This window comes from Otolemur garnettii, unplaced genomic scaffold (genome assembly GCF_000181295.1).
Source record: "Otolemur garnettii isolate 467f Iridium unplaced genomic scaffold, OtoGar3 scaffold00010, whole genome shotgun sequence".
NCBI classification, from domain to species: Eukaryota; Metazoa; Chordata; class Mammalia; order Primates; family Galagidae; genus Otolemur; species Otolemur garnettii.
In genome coordinates this window covers 22,302,456-22,326,729 of record NW_003852405.1, presented here as the reverse complement: position 1 = coordinate 22,326,729, position 24,274 = coordinate 22,302,456, and the positions used below count along the sequence as shown (strand labels likewise).

At 36.4% G+C, this 24,274-nt stretch overlaps 1 protein-coding gene across 1 annotated transcript in view; it reads right to left on the bottom strand.

Moving 5' to 3' along the window:
• The window catches only part of ZNHIT6 (zinc finger HIT-type containing 6), a 47,871-nt gene that overhangs the window by 5,000 nt on the left and 18,597 nt on the right, over nucleotides 1-24,274 (bottom strand). Inside the window, exons 6-8 of the mRNA XM_003784183.3 lie at nucleotides 20,030-20,098; nucleotides 18,462-18,542; nucleotides 16,655-16,732 (exon numbers count right to left, since the gene is read on the bottom strand). Coding sequence (XP_003784231.1) covers nucleotides 16,655-16,732; nucleotides 18,462-18,542; nucleotides 20,030-20,098 — 228 coding nt within the window. The remainder of the gene's footprint in view (nucleotides 1-16,654; nucleotides 16,733-18,461; nucleotides 18,543-20,029; nucleotides 20,099-24,274) is intronic.

The window sequence follows — 24,274 nt, the reverse complement described above, 5'->3', positions numbered from 1 at the left end:
TACAGATACACGTAACCGTTACTGCAGTCAATTCCAGAACATTGTTTTCACACTAAAAAGAAACCTCCTACCCTTTAGTTATCACCTCCTTTTCCCCTTATACCCTAACTTCAAGCAACCTGAATCCCAAGCAGTTACTTTCTGTCTCCATAGATTTCCCTGTTCCAAAATTTCACATGAGCGGAAGCAGTGTGTGAACTTTTGTGACTAGCCTATTTCACTTAGTATAACGATTCAAGGTTCATCAGTGTTGTAGTGTACTGTCAGTATTTCCTTCCTTTTAATGGCCAAGCAATATTTTATTGTATTTACGTGCCATATTTTGTTTATCCATTTGTCAGCTGATGACAATTTGGGTTATTCCCATTTTAGGGCTATTATGAATAATGCTGCTATAATAATTCTACATGTAGAAGTTTTTGTATAGACCTCTACTTTCATTTTTCTTGCTAATATGCCTACGAGTTGAAATGCTGGGTCATATGGTAATTCTACACTCAATTGTTTGAAGAACTGTCAGATTCCAAAGCAACCACATCACTTTACCGTCCACTGGGAGAATGTGGCATTTTCATTTCTCCAGATCCTTGGCTCCTTGTGAGTGTGAAGTGGTGTCTCTTTATTTGGGGGGGGGGGGATTTTTTTTTATTTTTTCAAATAAATGGTGGTACAATTTTTAGGTTACATTGTTCTCACTTCTAGGGTAAAAGTTCCATTTGTGAAAGGGCCCCTCAGGGCATGTTATAACCCTCACAATGTGCACAGCAGGTGAGATCCCACCTCAGGCCTTCCCTCCTTCTGCCAAATGTCGTGGTCGTCCCCCCTCCCCCACCGCCTGCTCACCTCTACCCCCAAACTGGACTATATTAGTGTCTGATTATTCTTATGAGCATGTAATTGTTTATATATTGATTTCATTTTAGGATGGAGTACACTGGATATTTATTTTCCCATTCTTGTGATACTTTACTAAGATTATGTATTTCAACTCCGTCCAGGTAAACATAAAAGATGTAAAGTCTCCGTTGTTTTTGATGGCTGAATAATATTCCACGGTGTCCATATACCACAGTTTGTTGATCCATTCATTGGTTGATGGGCACTTAGGTTGCTTCCATAACTTGGCAATTATGAATTGAGCTGCAACTAACAAAAATGTCCTCACCAGACACAGCCCCTTGACTTTGGACTGCCCAGCCCCAAGGACTATCTTCACAGTGCCATCAGAAGATGCACTAATGATATAATGTCCATCTTGTGTAAATGTCGCTTCGTTAACAAAAGATGAATGGCCACAAAATTCCTTCAGGGTTTTTCCAGATTTTAAACGATGAAGTCTAATTGTCTGGTCAAAAGAAGCACTAAGGATCTGACTGCTATCCTTAGAAAAGCTTAGACAGAAGACAGCATCATCCATCATCATGAAGTTATCCTGGGCCTGGTACTTAACATACTTCCTGATTTTTCCAGTTGTAAAGTTCCACACTTCAGTGAATCCATCAACAGACCCAATGACCAGATATTGACCATCTGGAGAAGATCAAGCACACTCCACATGTGATTTCTGACCAAACTTAGTATGTCTGCTCAGCTGTGTAGGAAACTTTTTCTCTTCCACATCTTTGACAACTGCTTTACCTTGAAACAAATCTATAGTCATACCAGGAGGAAGCAACTTCTGGTGCGGCTGCCACTTCAGTGCCTGTCACAGCAACACCATGAGACCAGATGGAGGCACAATGCTAACTTCCCCAGGTACGGCATGATAAGACGAATCACATCCGTGGACTCGATTTCAATCCATATAGTGATAGCTCCCGGGGCGTAGGCCGTGCTCCATTCTCAGGACCGGAAGCAGGCTCCCCAGAATTGTCTGTCTTGTTCGTTGTCAAAGGGCCTCGAGTATTCCAACCCCAGGGCAGAAGTGATTGTCGAAAATGCGGAGCTCTCACTTGTGGTTCCGGGCTGGCTGTCGATTGTAAGATTGCTGTTTACACGGAGAACGTAGGCCTTCCACCCGGCAGCTGGTTACAGTAAGATAATTACTGAACTGCTCAGAAGTCCCTCCTCCAGAAGAGTGTCTGGGAAGGCTGCGCAGATGCTATGCGATGCTGTCCCTCCCTTGCTGGATAACTCGCTGTTGGATTGCTGAGGGCTTTTCAAAACCTCCTCACTGGTTTCGAATTCCACCTTGGTCATGTCTTCCTCTTTCAGCAGCCGCTTCAGCATTGAGCCAAGTTCGCCAGCGCGGCCATAGTTGCAATGAATCGAATCACGGCCGCCTTTATAGCACTGTGAGAGGGTGGAGCCTCTCGTGAGAGCTCTGTATCTACCAAGAGCAGTGGCACTGCCCCTTCCCCGGAGGCAAATGTCCTTTCCCCTACTCTCTTTCTTTTTTTTATTAAATCATAGCTGTGTGGTTTTATATACCAAAAAAAAAAAAAAAAAAAAAATTGAGCTGCAATAAACATTCTAGTGCAAATGTCTTTGTGATAAAATGATTTTTGTTATTTTAGGTAGATACCTAGTAATGGGATTGCAGGGTCAAATGGAAAGTTTACTTTTAGATCTTTGAGGATTGTCCATACTTCTCTCCAAAAAGGCTACATTAGTTTGCAATCCCACCAGCAGTGCAGAAGTGTTCCCTTCTCTCCACATCCATGCCAGCATCTAGTGTTTTGGGACTCTGCCATGTGGGCTAATCTTGCTGGGGTTAGATGAAATCTTAGAGTGGTTTTGATTTACATTTCTCTAATGCTTAAAGACAATGAGCATTTTTTTATGTGATTATTGGCCATCTGTCTGTCATCCTCGGAGAAGTTTCTGTTCAAATATCTTGTGCACTTATAGAGCAGGTAACATTTTCATATAGGGCCAGGTGATGCATGCCTATACTCCAAACTACATGGAAGGCCGAGGCAGGACAGTCACTTGAGCCCAGGAATTCGAGACTAGCCTAGACTATAATATAGTAAGTCCTTGCCTCAAAAAAACCAAAAAACACTTTTACATAAGATCTTGATTTAATGTGTTATTTTTCTTTCTTTCTTTTTTTTTTTAAGGTCAGCATGGAACAAAGTTTATTGTGGAATAAAAAGGTAGGTTTACTGAGTAAGAGCAAGATACGTTAGCCACAGCCAGCGAGTGGGTTTCCATTGCAGGGCAAGTAGACAAAGAGGCTTATTCTTCTTAGATAAAAGAAAGGCTAGAAAAAAAGAATGGCTAGCTGAAAATTCAAATTTCTCAAATATATTTACCTTGAGCCTTAAAAGAAAAACAAAACATGCTATAGTGAATAATTCGTAGTAACATAAAGCAGAAAAATAACTGGCTACAAAATACTTGTGTAAAAAGTCAATTCTAATTACAACTAGTTTCCAGAAATTTGCACACTTGATCTTAGCCAAAAGGCCGAGAAGCAATAGTTTCCAGAAAGAGCTGACTACGGATGCATCCTCAGAACATTCTCTTTTGCTTGTTTTTTGAGGTGAGAGAAAAAGGGGTGGAAAACTTTAGCTAGCTCACTAGCGACAGCATTTAGGGAATATGCGGGCAAGTGAATATCATTTCAGGTCAAAGAGGAAAAAATTGAGAATACATCCACCAGGGCAGTGCAGAAGGTCTCCAGCTTTTTCTCCCATCTTCACTAATGACAGATGATATTCACATGCAAAACGCACAGCCCAGAGCATTCCGCCCTCAGCCCCCAGCTGTAATTCCATCCTCTTCCCTCCTGCTACAAGTGATTCAAAGTGAGGTTACCATCAGGGTGTACTGGAATTTGCTGTCATGTTAAGAATGTATCATTCACAAACTTTGGTATTTTTTAGTGTATTAGTTAATTTCCTAATTAAATTATCTGGGACATAACTCACAGCTGAATGAGACTTCCAGCTCAAGAAGTCTGGTGTAGTAATTTCATCAGGTTCTAAGTTTGCCCCATGCAACAGCTTTCAAATCAGGGAAAATAAAAGTGTTTCACAAAATGCAAAGCCAAGCCCACTATAAAAACTGATTTCTTTTTAAGCAGTAGGTGATAAAGTGAGAGCACAACTGTAAAACCAAAACTTCACTTTTGCTTCCCTGACCACATGCCCCACCCCGGAATTAAATTATTCATTTTAAGAATCACAGAATATTCTGTATTTTGAGGAGAAACTTGAAATGCAAAATACTCAGTTGTTCTAAATGAGCTACCCTGAATTCATACATTCTTTTTCCTGTGTGATAAAATATAGATGTGCTTATAATCCTTTAAAAGTGGTTCTAGCATTCAAAGATTAAATGTTTCACATCCTTTCAACATTATTTCCCTTTGAAATAAACAGTATTTTCTAAGAGTTAGCAATGACTATCCAAAAGAGGAAAATGAGATCATTAGCTACCAAGCAGAAGCTTAACTTACAAAGTAAAATATAAAATGAGCATAATTAAATTTTTCTTAGGAGAAAACCAGAGCTCGATCTTCAAACAGGAAATTTTCAAGTAGTACCTTATAAAGCCCCTGTGATAACTACTCTTCTGCGCATTTTAACTGCATTGTAAGCCTTCTACTATAAGAAACTGTTCCCAAAAGGAATGTTTTTCATTTACTTCAGTTTTTGGTAAATAATTTTCAGTGCATACTTAATGTTTTAGGTATTTTATTTCTTTCGTACCATTAAAACTTTACTGGGTTTCTCTGGATTTCCAAAGCTGAAATGGTCAAGAAATGACAACAACAACAAAAAATGTTTTTCAAAGGCCACATGGGAATCAGAGCTTAGTATTATTGCTGATACATAACTTGTTTCTGCCAGAGGAACGTTCAGATATATACAAAAATTACCATAGAAGAAGTTATATATGCTTCTAATCCTGAAACTGTAATAACTGCACTTGTTAACTCAAAAAAACTTGGTCCCTATTACATATGCCAAGCATACACTGTGCAAAGCACTCAGGATGCAGCTTTATAAGATATTTGTCAACTAATGAATTACTTTAAAAAGATTTTTTTTCTTTTTTTCCCTTTATTTTAAAAAGATTTTATTCAAATGCAATGAACATCTGGTTTGTGTAAAAATCTAAGAAATCCAGTGATTCTGGATTTTATTCAGTATTTCCCCTAAAATGTTGTGAGCTTCTCATCATGGCAATGCTGCTAGTGAGTCTCAGTGAGTTTCTCGGCTGCAGCTTTCCAGTCTGTTACCTGAAGAGATCTGAGTTCACTAAGTAATATGACAGCTGAAATTCTGAATTTCTTAGATTTTTCTATTATTAGTGGTTACTCCTAGTCTACCATTAGTATTTACCCATAATTTAAAAGTAAATTGTGTAAAGCATTCATAAACAAAGACTATGAAAATGGGTAACATTTTATGGACTTGGAATTCCATATTAACTGTTAAATGAAACAGTTAACTTCTAGTGGTTACTTGGGTTTGTAGTCTAACGCTGACTTAAAGTCCTAGCTCCATTATTCACTGGCCTGGGTTCCTGTACAAAGTACTCCTCTAATCTCCAGAAGCTCAACACTAGGGTTAATAATAATCCCACTTCAGAGTTATCATGAGGGCTGAATGGTAAAACATGGAAACTGCTAACTCATTTTTTAAAAAGCCATGAGCATATCAGTTTTACATTTGTTTTTACCTAAAATATAACGACAAATTCTTATAGACAATTTAGTTCAGAACAAAGTCATGGGATCTCTTTAATAACAAAAAATGTCACTTATGATAAGCACTGAAGCACAATTCTGCCTTCATATACACTTTGCTTTTTAAGTGTAGCCTTACAACTTTCAGTATAACCTTTAAACCATTATTTCAAAATTACATTTACTTCTAACAGGCTAAAAGTACTTTGTAATGTTTCTATTTCCATTATCTGGAGGCAAGTTTTAAGAGGCCGGCTTTGCACTGCCTAAAACATTTAGGCTTTCGCTCCTTTGCAAGTCATTAGGTCACTGAATCCTAAGGGACAGCTTTATCTTTTTGAAATTGTTACCAACTCTGGTATTTCTCTTTGGTATAATGGCTCTGCTACAGTAAGACAAACAACTTAGGTTTGGAAGAATTAAGATACCAACATTTGTCTTTCCTCTTACCCTCTGGGGCCCTTCTCAGACATTTCCTCTTGTTATTTCACTTGCTCAACCTCACAGGTTCACTAGCTGACCCTGCTCGGGGCGACTTCACAGGGGCACTACAGGGCAGTATAGCTCCATGGCTAAACAGGTGCTACAGTGACATTATATAAATAAAACTTGCCTTGATACTCAGGGGTGTGCTTTTCATCTTGGCTCTGTTGCTAACCTTCAAAGAAACTGGCCAAGTTCTTGAACAACTTTTTCTATACTTCACTAGCATATTAGGGTGCTTTTTTCCTTCTCATAGCTCAAAAAGAAACAGTTTTTTGAAAAAGGGAGTTGCAAATTACTTTATTTCCTTTGTGATCACATACCCCCCAGGGTTCATATCCCTTCTACCTCCTTAAAAATGCTAAAACTAAGTCTGAATTTCTCCAAATTTAACAATCTTATAGGAGTCTCTGGGCCATAGTATTTTTCTACTAAAATAAGGTCACTTAATGAGGTGATGATGGAGATCACCCCTGCTCTAAAACTCTAAAATAAGTTCAATATTTACTGTGGACAAGTATTAACCTATATTCACGTATACTTGTATTTATTTCTCAATCTAGGTTTCTGGGTTAAAAGTACAACTAACTGATTCTAAAATTATAAAACTGAACTTCTTACTTAAAAAAAAAAACCTTAGTATAAATCAGTTCATTATAAATTGATAGCTAAATGTTCTTAAAGTATTCTATCTTAGCATAATAGAATTCAGTAAAGTGCCTGAATAAATTATAAATATTTTAGATTCATGCTTATCAGAAAAAGTATTAGACTTATTTTAATAGAGTAGAAAGAGAGTTAAGTGAAAAAATTGACCTTCGAAATCTAAATGAAAAGGAATCATATTGTTAATGAAGACTCAGAATAAAAGGAGAAAAAAAGATACATAAACTCAAATGAAACACAGAACAAAACAAAGTACAAGTCAAATGGTTTTAATTATGTTCTTTAATTTAAAAAAGATAATACTTAAAATTCTTTAAATATTACTCCGGTGTGACAATTTTTGCAACTCAGAATACGCAAGTGACATAGAAAAAGATCTTGTTGAAGTTAATCTTTTTCTTACCCAATCTTAGTTTTCCTATTTAAAAAAAGTTACAGTAATTGAATTAGTGCTTTGTTGTACTTTGTTTTGGCACTTTTATATATCCATGTAAATGAGGACTACACAGGCTTGAATGGAGAGCACAGATCATGAGTTGTGTTGTACACACATGTCTCAATCCAGAAAGCTCTGTAGTACAACTCAGACCTTGACTTAACCTTACAAACACAACTAATGTAACCTAATTGTATGTACCCTCATGTTAATCCACAATAAGGAAGAAAGCGAGGGAGGGAGGGAAAAAGGAAGGAAGGAAGGAAGGGAAAGAAAGAAAGAAAGAAAGAAAGAAAGAAAGAAAGAAAGAAAGAAAAGTTCAACAGTTTAGAAGTACACTGATCAACTATCTTAGTCTAACTATGATACTACATATGAAAACCATGGATATAGTGAAATAAAATGACCAATTATACATTTCAAAACCTGCTTTAAAGAGGGGCTGAGCTTTGACTTGTTCTAGATGTTATTTCTTCAGAGTCTTTTCTGATTCTCAGTGTTAAGTTCAATTAATTTTAAATCCAGAAGGCTTGGGTTCCAGTCTTATCACAGGTCATTTTGAGCTATGAGCCCTCAGAGAGATTTGGTTTTCCACATGAGTGTAATGGTAGGTAAGATATCAATTAATATTACTGGGCTAGTCTGTAAAGATTAATAGATGAAAATGTTTCTAAAGTGTAACTAGCTAAGCTAGTATCAGTAGTAAGACATACTCCTGAAGCAATTTGGCCCCCCTAGCAGGGAAATGACATTCTTACCTGGAATTGTGTTTATAATCTATGATGACACTAGGTAGTAAGAAAAGCATGAACTGAACTTTGTTGACAAACAGACCTGAGTCAAAATCCTGCCCCTGTAAACTATGACTTGGTTTCTTTGGATAGGTCAGTTTCTCAGAGCCTACGATGCCAATCTTGTAAAGCAGAGATACAGTCCACACTTTATTAGAATTAATGTATGTGAAATACGTGCCTATATTAATTCATCAACTGATTCTTCCAATATTTATTTATTGTCACCATGTACAAGTAGTCTGCTAGACACAGATGTTCACAGAAATAAACCCCACACTTTATTGGGGGTGCCAGATAATTAAACTTCATATTTCATTGGCACAAGAGAAATTGAAAGCCAAGTAGATAATAAACACTGTTTCTTGTTTTGTATCTGCTTTCAAATGTTCTTATGGGCTCTCCAGTAACTTTAATATCTAGGTACTTCATTTACCTTAGCTACCTCCTTCTCCTTAACTGGTTCTTATCCCCTCCCCACCAATTTTATTGAGATATAGCCGACCAGTAGGAATAGTATATGCTTAAGGCCTACAAGTTGGTATTTTGGTGCATGTATACACTGCAATGCTCATCACAAACAAATTCCTATACCCATCCTCTCAAATATTCAGTGTTTTCTATTTTTTTTCTTATGGTGAAAACACTCAAAGTATGCCCTCTTAGCAAATTTGAAGTACATGATACAGCACTGTTAATTATTTAATTAGTTCTTAAAATACCTCCTCCTCCATGTACTTTCTCTTAATTAATGTAGACAGTTTTCATTAGTCCTGCTCTTGTTTTTCTTTTTTTTTTTTTGAGACAGAGCCTTAAGCTGTCCCCCTGGGTAGAGTGCCGTGGCATAGCTCACAGCAACCTCCAACTCCTGGGCTCAAGCGAGTCTCTTGCTTTTGTCTCCCAAGTTGCTGGGACCACAGGCGCCCGCCACAACGCCTGGCTATTTTTTTTTCGGTTGCAGCCATTATTGTTGTTTGGCGGGCCTGGGCTGGGTTCGAACCCGCCACCTTAGGTGTATGTGGCTGGCGCCTTAGCCACTTGAGCCACAGGCGCCCAGCCAGTCCTGCTCTTGTTGACAAAACATAATTTCCTTTGTAGCTAAACTGAACAGAAAAGTCTGATCAGTACAGACTCTTATATTTCCAATTACTAAGATGTAGTCCTTTGCAAAATATGATCAGGCTACTCAGAGAAACTTCAGCTTAAAAGCTGATTCAATAGTCCATGAATTAACTACATTATAGAATTATATTATTTTAGAGTTAGCAGGAAGATAAGCCTGGATTTCTTCTCTTCCGAGTTGAGGATACTAAAGCCCTGACAAGCATTTTACTCAGGGCCACTCAAAGAAATGCGGAGTTGGGACTGCAGGGCAGATCTTGTGAGTCTCTTCAGTTGACTGTTTGCTTATTTATTCATTCATTCCTCACTCAACACATATTCATGGAGAGTCTACCATGTTCCAGACATAGGTCTTGGCCCTGACAATACAAAAGTGTACTATAAGGTATGGACTAGAGGTGAAAGGACAAAGGCTTTCTAGGAAAAAAGTATACTGACATATATACAATGTCTCTATATCTGACATAGAGACAGAAATAAGCTGGGTATATAACAATGAGTAGTGAGTCGATATGGGAATACACAGAATTCAGATAGTTTGGTACTTTTAATAAATTACAGTACAAGGTCTGGTTAGAGAGGAGATTAAAACTATTTGGCTTTAGCTCAAATGAATACTGGAACCACTTAGACATTTCACTCATGTCACTATTCCTTCTGAAGAAAATTTAAATTGGCTATAAAATATTCTATAACATAATTAGGATGGATAAATTTAGTAGATTAACATTAAGCTGAGATTAAGATATTTCTTAAGTTTTTAGGGAAAACTCTCATGTATATTTCACATAATTCCCTTGACCAATAATGAAAACAGCATATATTTAAAATGTGACCACTATGGAAATTATAGGCTTGCAACCTGCTAAGAATATGACCATCATATCACTTTGGATCTACTCTTCAAAACAGTCTCTCAAACTAATGCTCTGAAGTTCAAAGCTACTAAGTCTTTAAGAGTTGAATTTGCATCTGTCCTGTTATAACTTTCACCCTGCTGTGCCAAATGAGCTTAAGCTTCCTTAGAGCTAAGTTTGTAATTCTTATCTTAAAACCTCTTTAAGAAGAGTGCCCCATGGGAAGCCCATCCCACCACTGCAAGAGTGTCATCTCCGAGAAGATAAAAATGTTTAATTCTCTGCTCTACGCAGTTCCTTTATGTGTGTGAACATTGTTCAGGTTTACTTTCACATTTTCTAATCCTTAAATGATAACCTGCTTCCTTTGTTCTAGTACTTAGATCCAAAATGTGGTAAAGGTTAATGCCATTCTCAGAACATACTTGTCCTGACCATGATGACTATGAAAAATAATCAACAATTCCAACACGGTATAACAAACAACTGTGGCCAGGTCCTTATAATCCAAGTACTTGCATTATGACCATCTATGGACCTGAGAGGCATGTGCTATAATGCAAAGAGCATAAGGCCAGAGGCAGGCCAGCCTAGGTTTGCATCTAGACTCTAGGTTCCACCATTTAGTGGTTATACAGCTCTAAGCAGGACTCTACATGCAATTATAGTATATTTATAATGTATATGTATAATATGCTATAATTACCATATGCATAAAAGTGCTTAATAAGGTACCTAAATATTAAGAAGGTGCTCAATAAAAGGCTTTAAAAATCCATTCTAATACCAATTGACATATTTCTTTATATAATAAACTTTAGCAACTCAAATGAATAAACATCGACCAAAAACCTGCCTTAACAACTTATTAGACACTATATGGGAAGCAAAAATGTCCTCAAGGAGTTTAACACTATGGCCAGTCGCCTCAAAATGTCAAAATGTGGTCCTAGGAATATATTATATCAGCTTCAACCCCTACCCCTCACCTTCCTTCCTTGGAAGGCAGAGAATTTGAAAAGTTGAGGCCAATTAGATTTACAAAACCAGAACCTCTAGCCTGGAACTCTACATTTTCAACAAAGGTCCTAGGCAAGGGGGGTACCCAACTCATGCTCATTTTGTGAGATCTTTTTATGCTTATCTGTGGTGTCAGACATCACCAAAAGTACGCACAGACCTTTTTTTTTTTTGGCTAATCAGCTTTTCTCAGTGTTTGTGTATTTCCCAAGATAAGTCTTATTCTTCCAAAGGGTAGCCCAAAAAGGGTTGGATAGGCCTGGTAGATGATTATGATGGACACCAAAATCTGAGAAGCCAGTGCTGCTGAGAAAGTAGAAATACAGATTATATGTTCAGCTGGGAAGACACAGAAAAGGAGAATAATCGGCCAGTAGAGGCTCACAGGCAAGATGGCAAGCAAAGGAGGATCTAAGGAGGATCATGTGGGGAGACACGCGAGAGCTTGTGTCTTTGCAGACAGAGAAGGCAGCAGAGTCTGAGTAGGAAACATGTGCTGGGAGGGCAGCTCTGCTTTAAGGGAGAAGAGGATCTTTGGTGGTGAGTAGGTGTTAGTCAGACCTTTACACAGGCAAAATCAAGTTCTCTAACAGGGCAGAGGAAAAAGTAGATTACTTCTTAACTTCACTGAAAATGATTTTAAAATATTTCACATTAAAAATCCATCAAGATCCAAAAAAAGTAAAGTAACTTTAGTTTTTTTTTTATTTAAAAACATCCTCTCAGCATGGAAATAAAATCATCCAAGAGAAATAGCTCATAATTTTGCTGTTGCTTTTCAAACAAAAAGTGTTCCAAAATTATTCACTGAAACAAGCATAGCAGGAAACGACCAATAGAGTCTGTGCAAGTACAATAAAGTAGTGTGCTTCATGAGGGTGATAATTTTCTGTGATACTCATGAAATCAAAGCCTAGATACTGCTTTAATTTTGGTTTTGGTTTATATCTAAGCGCCTGGCTTTGTATGCCAATTTTTGGAAGCAGCATGAAGGCAATTGGTTTATCCTTCCATCAAAACATGGTATGTCAGGCTCAGCGCCTGTGGCTCAAGTGGCTAAGGTGCCAGCCACATACACCTAAGGTGGCGGGTTCGAATCCAGCCCGGGCCCGCCAAACAACGATGGCTGCAACCGAAAAATAGCCGGGTGTTGTGGCGGGTGCCTGTGGTCCCAGCTACTTGGGAGGCAGAGGCAGGAGACTCACTTGAGCCCAGGAGTTGGAGGTTGCTGTGAGCTGTGATGCCACAGCGCTCTACCCAGGGGGACAGCTTGAGGCTCTGTCTCAAAAACAAAACAAAACAAAACAAAACATGTCTGAAGTGTTCAGAGAGAAGTGTTCATGAAGAAGTCCATGCCCTCCACTGGGTACCTTTTATGCCTTACATTTTAATACATACCTCCTGTGGTATTTACCACATATCCATCTCCCTACTGAGACTGTGAGCTCTCTGAGGGCTAGTCTTTTAGGTGTCTATGTATTCTTAGGGTTTGATACTGTGCTGCCATATGAAAGGAGCTCAAGGAATATTAACTGAATAAATGAAATATATAGTATACAGATTTGATCAATCTTAACTGACTGATACTCCAGGCTGAGTTCATGTGTCAAAAAGCCTGACCTCTGAGCAGGTGCTAGTTTATGTGAAGTGACTTTAAATTTTACTGGGCCCTGTTAACAATCTATCTGTCATTTTTATATATTTAGAGGGTTGAAGACCCCAACTGGTTAAATGATATAAAATTAGAAATGACCGATGAAAAAATTCTTTAAAGCAGGAAAAAAATATTCTTTAGATCCAGCTCAATGTCTGTTTCCATAAATAAAGTTTTACTGTAACACATTCCAGTCATGCCCATTCACCTATGTGGTCCATAGCTGCTCACCAACTACAATGACAAAATTGATTAATTGTGAACATATGACCCACACAGCCAAAAATATTTACTATACGGTCATTTACAGAAGAAGTCGGAAAGAATCATCCTACATCTGCTTAAATCACCAAAACCACGATTGTTTATGAACATCAAAGCAGCAAAGTAAATGTAAAGAAGAGAAAATACATCTGAACTTCTTTATGGTAAATAATTCTATTAATTAGTAAAAGTAACATTTAGACTTAAAAAATTTAAACTTATTTGGAAAATTATACTTAAATGAACAGAATCAAAGTTTGCAGTTTTATAAATTCTTCAGTCAATAGCATAAGTAACAATACAAAAGCTGCCCTCTGACGGTACTTGGCATTAGCAACAGAGGCTTTTCTGGTTCAAAAGCACTCATTTACTTTCTGAGAACGTTTCTAAGCACACAGTTACATTCTGAAAGTTGGTAAGAAAATGTGGCAAGAGGGCAAGGGTAGTTTTACCAACACAAGTATCTGATGTGAATGATTTTCTCCACTGGGAATACAGGGTCCACAGGGGAAGGAACACTTTTATTTATTCCCACAGCCCCAGTGTCTAGAATAGTATCCAGACCTCAGTGGGTACATACTAGATGTCTGATGAATGAATAAACGAATTCATTTAAAAAGCTATATAAGTTTTTATAAGAAGAGACAAATTCAAACCCTATGTATTCTGGAAAGAAAACTCCCAAATATTTCAGGAGCAAATTCCTTAGAGTTAGCTAGACATACATTCTATGGTCATAATTTAAAAGTAAAAGTCAAGTAAGAAATAGCTCAAATTTAAGAAAAATTTAAGCTTGCTCTAGCTCATCAGATATGTAAGACAACTGCCATAAACCCTCCAAGAATGGAAAACAAAATCAGGGGAAACTGGCAACACCAAGTATCTGGTAAGACTTTACTCTGAAGTTACTGAAATGCTCTAAACCATAGGACACATTTAAAATCAAACCACTACAAGGAAACTAGATGTTTCTGCCTTCTAAGCACTTTCCAGGAAATAATAAAATCCTCCCATTTAGAATGCTTATCTTAAATTAGAGCCTAACATTTTATAACCTGTAATAATCTTCCTTAGATGTTCTCTGGATGTACTTTAATGATGTAACTGTAATTATGTATGCAATCAAGTGTAAATGTTCATCTTAGCCTAAACATGAATGTATTCTATGGAGAATATTGTGATTTAAAATCTTATTAAAAAATAAATAAAAATCTATGCCTAAATATATCTCCATAGTATAGTTTCATTATTCATAATTAGAAAATACTAATAAAACTGGAAAGTTCATTAGAAATTAGGATACCTACTCTGGTTGACTTAATGATCAGAAATATAAGGACATGCACACACTTCTAACTTTAGTTCTCTTGCTATGTCAACCACTTGTGTAATAACTTCCTCTACTGAAGTCTAAACCCCTGAGAGTTATGTATGAGGGTTGGAACTGACTTCTTTTAAACTTCTGTTAAAGTTGATAATCTGACATCTTCCCATGAATCACAATTGTTTTTAAATGCATCTAGAATAGTAAATCCTTTCTAGAAGATTTTCAATTTACTCTGCCTGGATCCATCAGAGGAATCACTGTCTACGGCAACTATAGCCTTACGAAACATATTTCTCAAATAGTAAGACTACAAAGTTGAAATTACTCCTTGACTTATGGGCTACAGAATTAATGCTGTGTTAGTAGGCATGAAACCAATATTAACCTTCTTGCATATCTCCATCAGAACTCTCCAACATTGTCACTGAGCAGTAATATTTTGAAAGAAATATTTTTTTCTGAGTGAGCAGTAGGTCTCAATGGTGGGCTGAAAATAAACAGATGTGGGGTCATCCAGGCCTTGTTATTCCATTTATACAGCACAGGCTAAGTATAATTAGCATGGTTCTTAAGGGCTTTACGATTTTTGGAATGGTAAATGAAGATTAACTCAATGGCTTCAACTTAAACAGTTACCAACTAACTGCATTAGCCTTAAGAAGAGAGTCGGCCTGGCCTTGGAAGCTCTGCACTATGCACTGACTTCTCTCTAGCTATGGAAGTCCTGAATGGCATCTTCTTTGTGGTTGGGCGTACCCACCTTCAATCAATTATCCTAGCTGCATCTCCCTGATAATTTGCTGCAGCTTTTACATCAGCATTTGCTCCTTTGCCTTGTACTTTTAGGTTATGGAGATGGCTTCTTTCTTTAAATCTCATGAACCAACAACTGTTTGCTTCAAACTTTTCTTCTGCAGCTTCCTCACCTCTCTTAGCCTTCATACAATTGAACAGAGTTAGGGCCATGAGCTGCATTCGGTTTTGGCTTAAGAAAATGTTGTGGCTGATTTGACCTATCCGGACCACTAAAACTTTCTCCTTATTAGCAATAAACAATAAGTGTTATTTGCTGGAGTGGACTTGAATTTCCTTCAAGACTCGCCCTCTTCAATGACAATGTGGCTATCTGTTTGGCAGAAGGGGCCTAGCTTTCAGCCTACCTCAACTCTGGACACGCTTTACTCTCTGAGCTTAATCCTTTCTAGCTTTGATTTAAAGTTAAGAGATGTGTAACTCTTCCTTCCACTCGAATGGCTATTCTTTTCTTTTTTGTAGAGACAGAGCTCACTTTATTGCCCTCGGTACAGAGCCATGGTGTCACAACTCACAGCAACCTCCACCTCCTGGGCTTAGGCGATTCTCTTGCCTCAGCCTTCTGAGTAGCTGGGACTACAAGTGCCTGCCACAATGCCCAGCTATTTTTTTTGTTGTTGTTGTTGCAGTTTGGCTGGGGGCCAGGTTTGAACCCGCCACCCTCAGTATATGGGGCTGGCACCCTACCCACTGAGCTATAGGCGCTGCTCACGAACGGCTACTGTTTACTTTAACTTCAGTATCACTGTGTTTTGGGGAATAGGGAGGTCTGAGAAGAGGGAGACAGACAGGTCAGTGAGGCAGTCAGAATACATTTATCAATTAAGGTCACCATCTTATTAAGCACAGTTCATGGAGTACCACATGGTACTAATGTATCACAGATCAGCACAACAGATAAAATACTAATGAAAAAGTTTAAAACATTGTGAGAATCACCAAAATGTGACACAGAGACCTAAAGCAAGCACATGTTGGAAAAATGGTGCAATAGATTTGCTTGGGGTAGGGTTGCCAAAAATAATCAACTGTAAAGAATGCAATGTCTGTGAAGCGCAACACAGTAATGTACAGTAAAACAATGTATGCCCGTATTTTAAAATAGTCTAACCAGGTAATTTTTTTTTTTTTTGAGGCAGAGTCTTACTATGTTGCCCTCAGTAGAGTGTCGTGGTCTCACAGCTCACAGCAACCTCAAAACCCTTGGGCTTAAGTGATTCTTTTGCATCAGCCTCCCAAGTAGTTGGGATTACCGGTGCCTGCCACAGTGCCCGGCTATTTTTGCTGTTGTAGTAGTTGTCACTGTTGTTTTAGCAGGCCTGGGCCTGTTTTGAACCCGGCAGCCCTGGTGTATGTGGCCAGTGCCCCAGCCGCTGAGATACAGGCGCCAAGCCATAACCAGGTAATTTTTCAACTTAATTTATCCTGGAAGTGTGATTATTTTGACTTGAGAATATATTTAAAATCATAGGTTATAGTGATAGCCAGATAATTAATTTAACAACTTGCTACTTAAGCCAATCAACCTAAATTATATAATTAGAAAATACTTTAAAAAACCAGGAGGGAAACAGTTTTACCTTACTAAATTTTGCTGTGTATATTCGACCTTCATTAAAACTTGGACTCCAGTCTGAGAGCGAATGTAGGCTTTCAATCTGAAATAAAAGCGTCATATTGAAGAAAGCAAATCTGATTTTTAGTATTATTTCAGGATAATCTAAAGAAGACTAAACATTTATGATTAGCTAATAATGCTTAAAGTTCATCTACTCAAATATAGAAAAGGAAGTAAAAATGTTTTCTTTCTTTTTTTTTTTCTTTTTTTGAGACAGAGCCTCAAGCTGTCCCCCTGGGTAGAGTGCCATGGCATTACAGCTCACAGCAACCTCCAACTCCTGGGCTCAAGCGAGTCTCCTGCCTCTGCCTCCCAAGTAGCTGGGACCACAGGCGCGCGCCACAACGCCCGGCTATTTTTTGGTTGCAGCCGTCATTGTTGTTTTTGGCGGGTCCGGGCTGGGGATTTGAACCTGCCACCTTAGGTGTACGTGGCTGGCGCCTTAGCCGGTTGAGCTATAGGCACCGAGCCGTAAAAATGTTTTCTAACAAAGATCTGGGGGAAAGAAATAACCTTTCTTCTTTGTTCAATGAAGCATCTTAAATTAAAAGATATGTTTCAGTAAATTAATCTCGCTATATTACGTATTTATTTTAAAAATGTATGCAATGTAACGACATGCTTTGTCTAACTGGTAAGTATATGACTAATGATAAGTATATTATTACTTAGAAGAAGGAAAGAAACTCAACTTGCTTAACTGTCCTGAAGACACTGCCTGATATACGACATGGGCCTGGTTCAGTCAGGAGACTGCTTTTCATCCAAAGTGAAAGAATGAGATTTAATTAGAAGTGGATCAGATGTTTTAGATCCACCCATTCTAAATTTTAAACACCAGGTTTCTCTGGAACCAAAGCAAGCATTCATTCATGTTCCAAGCGAGTACCATCTGGTGAAAATAAAGTCAACTGGGTTTCTGCCCAGGAACACCAATAACTCACACTCTAATAATAGTTTCCTCTTTTTGAGTAATGCCTACTATACGCGAGATCCTGCACTAAGAACTTAATATATGCTATTTCTTTTAAGTTTTGTAACAACTCTATCTAGGAGGCATTGTCATTCTCATTTCACTGATGGGAAAAATGAAGGCCTGGAAATTAAGTAACTTGTTCTTAATCACACAGCTAAGAAGGGGCAGAACCAGCTATTCTCACCCAGATACCCATGACAGAATGTTTCCACTATGCTACGTTAACTATTTTTGTCCATGCTACATTTCTGAATAAGAGGTGGAGCGTACCTTACTTAGTTCCATGAAGATTTGGCTGAAACAGGATTTCCTGTCTTTAACAATTACTTAGAAACTTAATTTTCAGAGTTTTTGGTTCAACTTGAAAGGCACTTTAGTTTAAAGGTTAAAAGTACAGACTTTGACTCTAGACTGCTTGTGTTTATCTCTGCTTTCCTGTTTATTAGCTATATAAAAGTTACTTAACTACTTTAAGGATCAGTTTCCCATCTTTAAAATGCGTATTAACAACAGCGATCTCCCTTATGAAGTTATCGTGAGGGTTAAGTGAATTAACACCTGTATTATTATTATTACCCTGAAGGCTGTGTGGAACACAGGGAACAGTGAGTGGGAGGCACTATTGTCACCTCTACTCGCTGACTTTTACTAAACACCAGTGAAGTGGGACAAAAAGTAAATTACACCAACATAACACATTCTTATACTTATGACTGACTTAATAAATATGCACATAACAAGTACTTCATCATTTATAATTACTTCATAAAATTAGAAGATTCTTAACACATACCTTTGACGAATTACAGGATCAGACTTTTCAGGATCAATGTAAGGTTTTAGGATTTCATTAATAATTTTATCATCTGGTACTCTTTCCAACAAAGAAAAAACAAATAGCTACATTATTATTTATAATTTTCTGCTGAAAATGTTAAATCAGAATTACCAAATGTTGTCAACTTCTTCATTTAAATAACTGAAGAAAGACTTTTTATTTTACTCTTGGCAAAATAAAACATCCTCTTAGCAAAAATTACTTAGGAAAAAAAGCTCTAAAAGACTTCTTGGACATACTTAACAAGATCTTAAAAAATAACATTTTGAGAAGCTTCTTATAAATCAATTGTAAAAATATGAAGCTTCCTTTAATACACACCTGTTCTCAAATGTAAAAAGAAAGAAGTCAGGATGAAATACATTTGAGACTAGCAGAAATAAAACATATGAAAAGTTTTTCAGATGATGTTAATTCCAGTCAATGTTTATTTATTCTAAATCATAAGACCAGGTTAAACAATTGATACCAACTTTCTTGGAAACAAAACATTTTAAGTTTTCCAACTTTCTTTTATATATGTACAACTGTTTTAAACTTATGTAAAGCTGTATAAACAAAATTAAAACACTTTTAAAATAGGAACTTTCCTCAACCATTTATACATTTTCATTTATACCACTGGCTACATATCCCTATATGTAAAGTTAGTCCTTTCCCCGTCATTAGTCAGTTATACAACTTCAAATAACAAAGTACTTCACTAAAATCCATGTGATAAAGACAGGACATTTATGTATAATGTGAACATATACTAAATATACTACTTAAACAGCAACTTAAAATTTTCATAACCCAGGGAATCAAATAGTATTCACAACCATTAACATTTTTAGATGACACTTGAAAATGTTAATAATATGAAAAAAGTAGAACAAAACACTATACAAATTAATTCCAATCATGAGTATACATACGTAATTTCTAAAATAATTTATTCTCTGAGTGATACACTGTAACAGTAATAGTAGTAATCCTTGCATAGTAAAATTTTGGGTCATTTTTCATTTCTTATACAAACCACCCAGCTTAGGAAACAGAAAATTTTCAGCCCTCTTGATTCTCCTTTCATGCCTCTCCTTAAAATCTGCTGCATAGCTAAAGCGATCACCATCAGGATTTCTTTGTTAATTTTCCTTAGCGTCAGCTCCACCAACGTTGTAGGTATTCATAAAAAGTACACTATTTAGTTTTCTGAGTTTTTTTTCAGATTTTCAAGCAGAATCATACTCTATGAAGTCTTCCTTAACTTGCTGTTCTCACTCATTATTTCAGAGATCCATCCATGTTGATGTGCATGAACTAACAGTTCATTCACTATTAGTGTTACTTAGCACATCAACGTATGAATATACCACAACTCAGCTATCCATTCTATTAACATACATTTCATTAACAGTTCATTTTAAATAAACTTATAAATAAATAACTTTATTTAAAATACAAAATACTTTACTTTGTATTTAAAGTAAATACAAATACAATACTATCTATTGCTTAATAGATTAGTAGCAATATAGTACCTTTTTTCTGTGTACTCAGCTTGACTTTGAGGAAATCGGAGCTTCACATGCCAACAAAACTGTTGTCTTCTAAGAGAGAAAATAATCATGTGAAGATCAAGATAGTCAATAAAAGTTTGAATGCAAATAAGCTTTTGTGAATTTTCATTTTAAGATAATCCTAAATTTATCATTAGAATTCAACACATCTAGGATTTTAGAAGCTATATTTTTTAAAGAATATGTGTACTTGGAAGTGTTAAAAGAGAAAAAAAAGTAATCAGTTCTGAATTTCAAGGACTTTACATTCCTGAACCAGAAGGCAATTTCTCATAGTTCAGGGGCTTTTAAGGTCAGTGTGCTACTACTTTAAGTTTACAAATACATTTCCTCATGACTAAACACAATGTCTTTGCCTGACTAGTCTGGAAATTAGGTGAATGAAGTATTGTCCGGTTGAGTCCAGCTGGCTGAAGACACACTTCTGAAGCATGAGGACGTGCATTCAGTAGCAAAACAGTAGACAACAAGCTGGTTGCTAAGCAGAATGCACTCTGAGCTGAGTCCCTTTTCTTTCAGGCCGAAACTTTGGTTTAATATAGAATCAACAGTAACAATTCACTAAACGCCCAACTTCAGAAAAATGACCTTATGTCCTATTTAACATAATCTAAATTTAGTGACACTAGGCACCATTCCTTTTTAAAAAATCTAATCTTCCAAAGATTGAATCAATTAAAGAAATTTAAATGTCCTAACTGCATGATGGTTTTACACAATGTTTTCCTTACTTAAAATAAATTTCTAACAACCCCCTTGGCAAGTTAACAGCTGGCAGCATCTCTTCCAAGCAATGACCAGCATCTCCTTGAAATGTCCTCTTCAGTAGTAGGGTCTCAAAATCTCAAATAATTTTCTTGTAATATAATCTAACAGAGTATCTAGCAGTTATATGAACTAGTCAATTTTTTGTCAGAAGACAATTCCATCAACTCAAGTAAAATTCCTTCTATTAGGGTAAATTGTAACAGATGTGCATATGGCAGTTTTTAAAAATAACAAGATAGTTGCTGGCACAAGCTAGAGAAAGATATGCTTAATTAGGCTTATGCTGGTAGTGCCACTTAACATACAAGAAATGTTCATGTTAAATTTTTTTTTTGATACAACAAAGTCAAAAAGTACCCTTTACTAATCTAAAGCCCAGTTGTCTAAAATCTCAAAGAAAAAAATCTTAAAGAAAAATTTTCAATGCAAATGCAACATTAACTAGTCTTAAATAATTCTTCCAAAATGAAACACCTTACAATGTTCATTATTTGTGAAATAGGCAAATATCCTTTTCAAGTGGCTGACATAGTAATACATTTCTAAGTAAGAATAAATGGATTTTGTTAATCTGAATACAAAATATGGCTTCTTTTTAAGGATGCTTGTTTTTCCACGTTGGCTTACAGGGTGTGGGGGATGGAAAGGATCCCTAACTTGTCATCTTGTAGAATTACAAATCATACTCAATCACCCCAATCATTGCTTAAGTAATGACAAGAACCACTGGCTTTAAAAAACATTCAGTAGACCCTGAATGCCTTCTGAAAGTACCTAATATTCCAAACACAGAGAGAAAAGCCCTTAGAAGTAATTTTATTTTCTGTAGTTAACTAGTTGTAGTTATAACAGTCATTCACTTCTATTTCATTATATACATGCTGCTAAATTTTGACTATTACGAAAGTCTTTCTATATTTGGCCTCAGTTCAAATATGAACAAATTTTAAAAGTACATTTACTTTACAAATATGATCGATCTTGTAGTATTACAAAGACAAAGAAAAAGAGAATAATATAAAAACATTCATTATACCCACCCTCAGATTTAACCCACTTACACAGTGACATATTTTTTAAGATTTTTTTTTTCTTCTAAGAACTAAAGAGCTATTGATATAGTTGATGACCCTTTGTAGAGATGGGGTCTCACTATGTTGCCCAGGCTGGTCTCACACTCCTAGCAGTGAGCAATCCTCCCAGAGTGCTAGGATCACAAATGTGAATGGCCATACCTGGGATTGTTTTTTACTACTTTGATCCAAGATGGGCAAAGAAAAGTTGAAGGGTGTTATATAAAGAATTGCTGTGAAATGGGCACATTATTTATTCTAAAGAAGTTCCAATTCTTTAGTTTTCCTGAAATTCATGTAATTTCAAATCTCTTTGAAATCAAATCTCTTCATAAGACTCAAAGAGTTAAGTTTGTTGTCCATTTTTCACAATTACATATACTAACATATGTCTCACTTAAAAAATACACGGACTAAAATCCCAGTAACATTACCAGGATCACTTGGAGCATTTTCTAAAGGAAGATTCCAAGATGTACAATCACTAGAATAGGGCAGGGTTTCTCAAACTTAGCAGTGCTACCATTTTGAACCAGATAATTCTATACTACGGGAGAATCTGCATACTATACTTAGAGTGTGATGGTTAAAACCGGTGAAGTAATAGGGCAATTATTGAACCTTATGTTTCCTTTTGGACAACCCGACAAAGTAGCAGAAATATGGACTTCTTTGAGTCCCACGAAACCCAAGTAACTATTCATGGATAGCCACCCCCACCCCCACACCATATATCAAAACACACACACACACAGACCATACATTATCAATGGGGGGCAGTATTACCTGAAGGTTCTTTGAGGGACCAATAAAAACTTAGACATTATAATATTTGTGGCCTTCCAAAGAGCCACTGTACATAAATAAATGTACAGTGTATCTATGGTATCAAAATATCACGGGAAAGAAAATTAGGGAAAAATATCTTAAAAGCCTCCTTGGGGGACATTAAAGAAAAAAAGAGATTCAGAAACACTTAAATGGTATATGTATTAATGAAGGAAATAAACATTATTTTGTATTTGTTTTTGGTGAATCAGTATAGGGCACTTATATACAACTCTTGCTTATTAGAAACATGAAGGATCCTTCTCTCCCATAGTTTCAGGAAATTAATACATGGACAAAGAAACACACATGAGGCAAAGGGCTCTATATCCATGTCATCAGCTCCTGTGAAATGGCACTGCTCTTATGTTGTTGTAATATGTCCAAATTCATCAATAACCCCACCAAAAAATGTATGTAGAAATGAAATATTTTACCTGTCAGGTTAGTAAAGATGTTTTTAAAATTAGAAATTTTAGGGAATTGCAGCAAAATGGACACTCTGTTGTTGACAGCAGTATAAACTGGTGTAAGCTTCTGGTAGTTCAATTTCATAAAAGACACAAATAAAAATTTATGACTGACCTAGTACATATTTTTGCTTCAATAGTTTTATTGCTAGGAATTCATCCCAAAGAAATAATTGTGCATGTAATGATGTACACAAAATGTCCACTGCACCACTTTACGTAATAGGAAAAAAAAATTAGAAATAAATATACATCATCAGAAAATTGATTAAATAAACCATGAACGATGTACATAATAAATTTTATTTTTTTATATAATGAATTTTAAGTAGTCATAAAAGAGGCAGAACTAGGTCAGGCACGGTGGCTCATGACTATAACCTAGCATTTTTGGAGGCAGAAGAGGTGGGAGGATCACCTGAGCCCAGGAGTTTGATACCAGCCTGAGCAACATGGCAAGACTCCATCTCTAAAGAAATATATAAAATCAGCTGGATACAGTGGCTTATGACTGTAGTCCCAGCTACTTGAGATGCTGAAGCAGGAGGATCACTTGAGCCCCAGGAATTTGAGGTTGCAGTGAGCTATGATGATGCCACTGCCCTCTAGCCTGGGAGACAGAGAAAGACCCTCTCCTTAGCGGAGGAAAAAAAGAGGCAGAACTACATGTACTGCTATAGAAAAATGTACATACTGAAGGACAGCATTTGTATTTAAAATACAGATTCATACATACACTTACAATATACAGGACATGCCCCAAATTATTAATTATGGTTAGCTTGACATCATTAAAAAAACTCAATTCTTACTTAAAATTATGTTTGTATCAAATAAATCTTTAACATAATGATTTGTTATTTCTTATAATCAGCAAAGTCACAGATAGAATTGATAGAAAGGACAGGAATAATTTTAACATTCTTCTTAACTTAAAAAATATTTAATTATTAGAAATATTCATTTAAGATACCTCTTTTTTATCTTAGAAATTATTATACCAACCAGAACTAGGGTTACTTATCTATTCATTTGATAGTCTCAAAGTTCTTTCTTTTTTTTTTTTT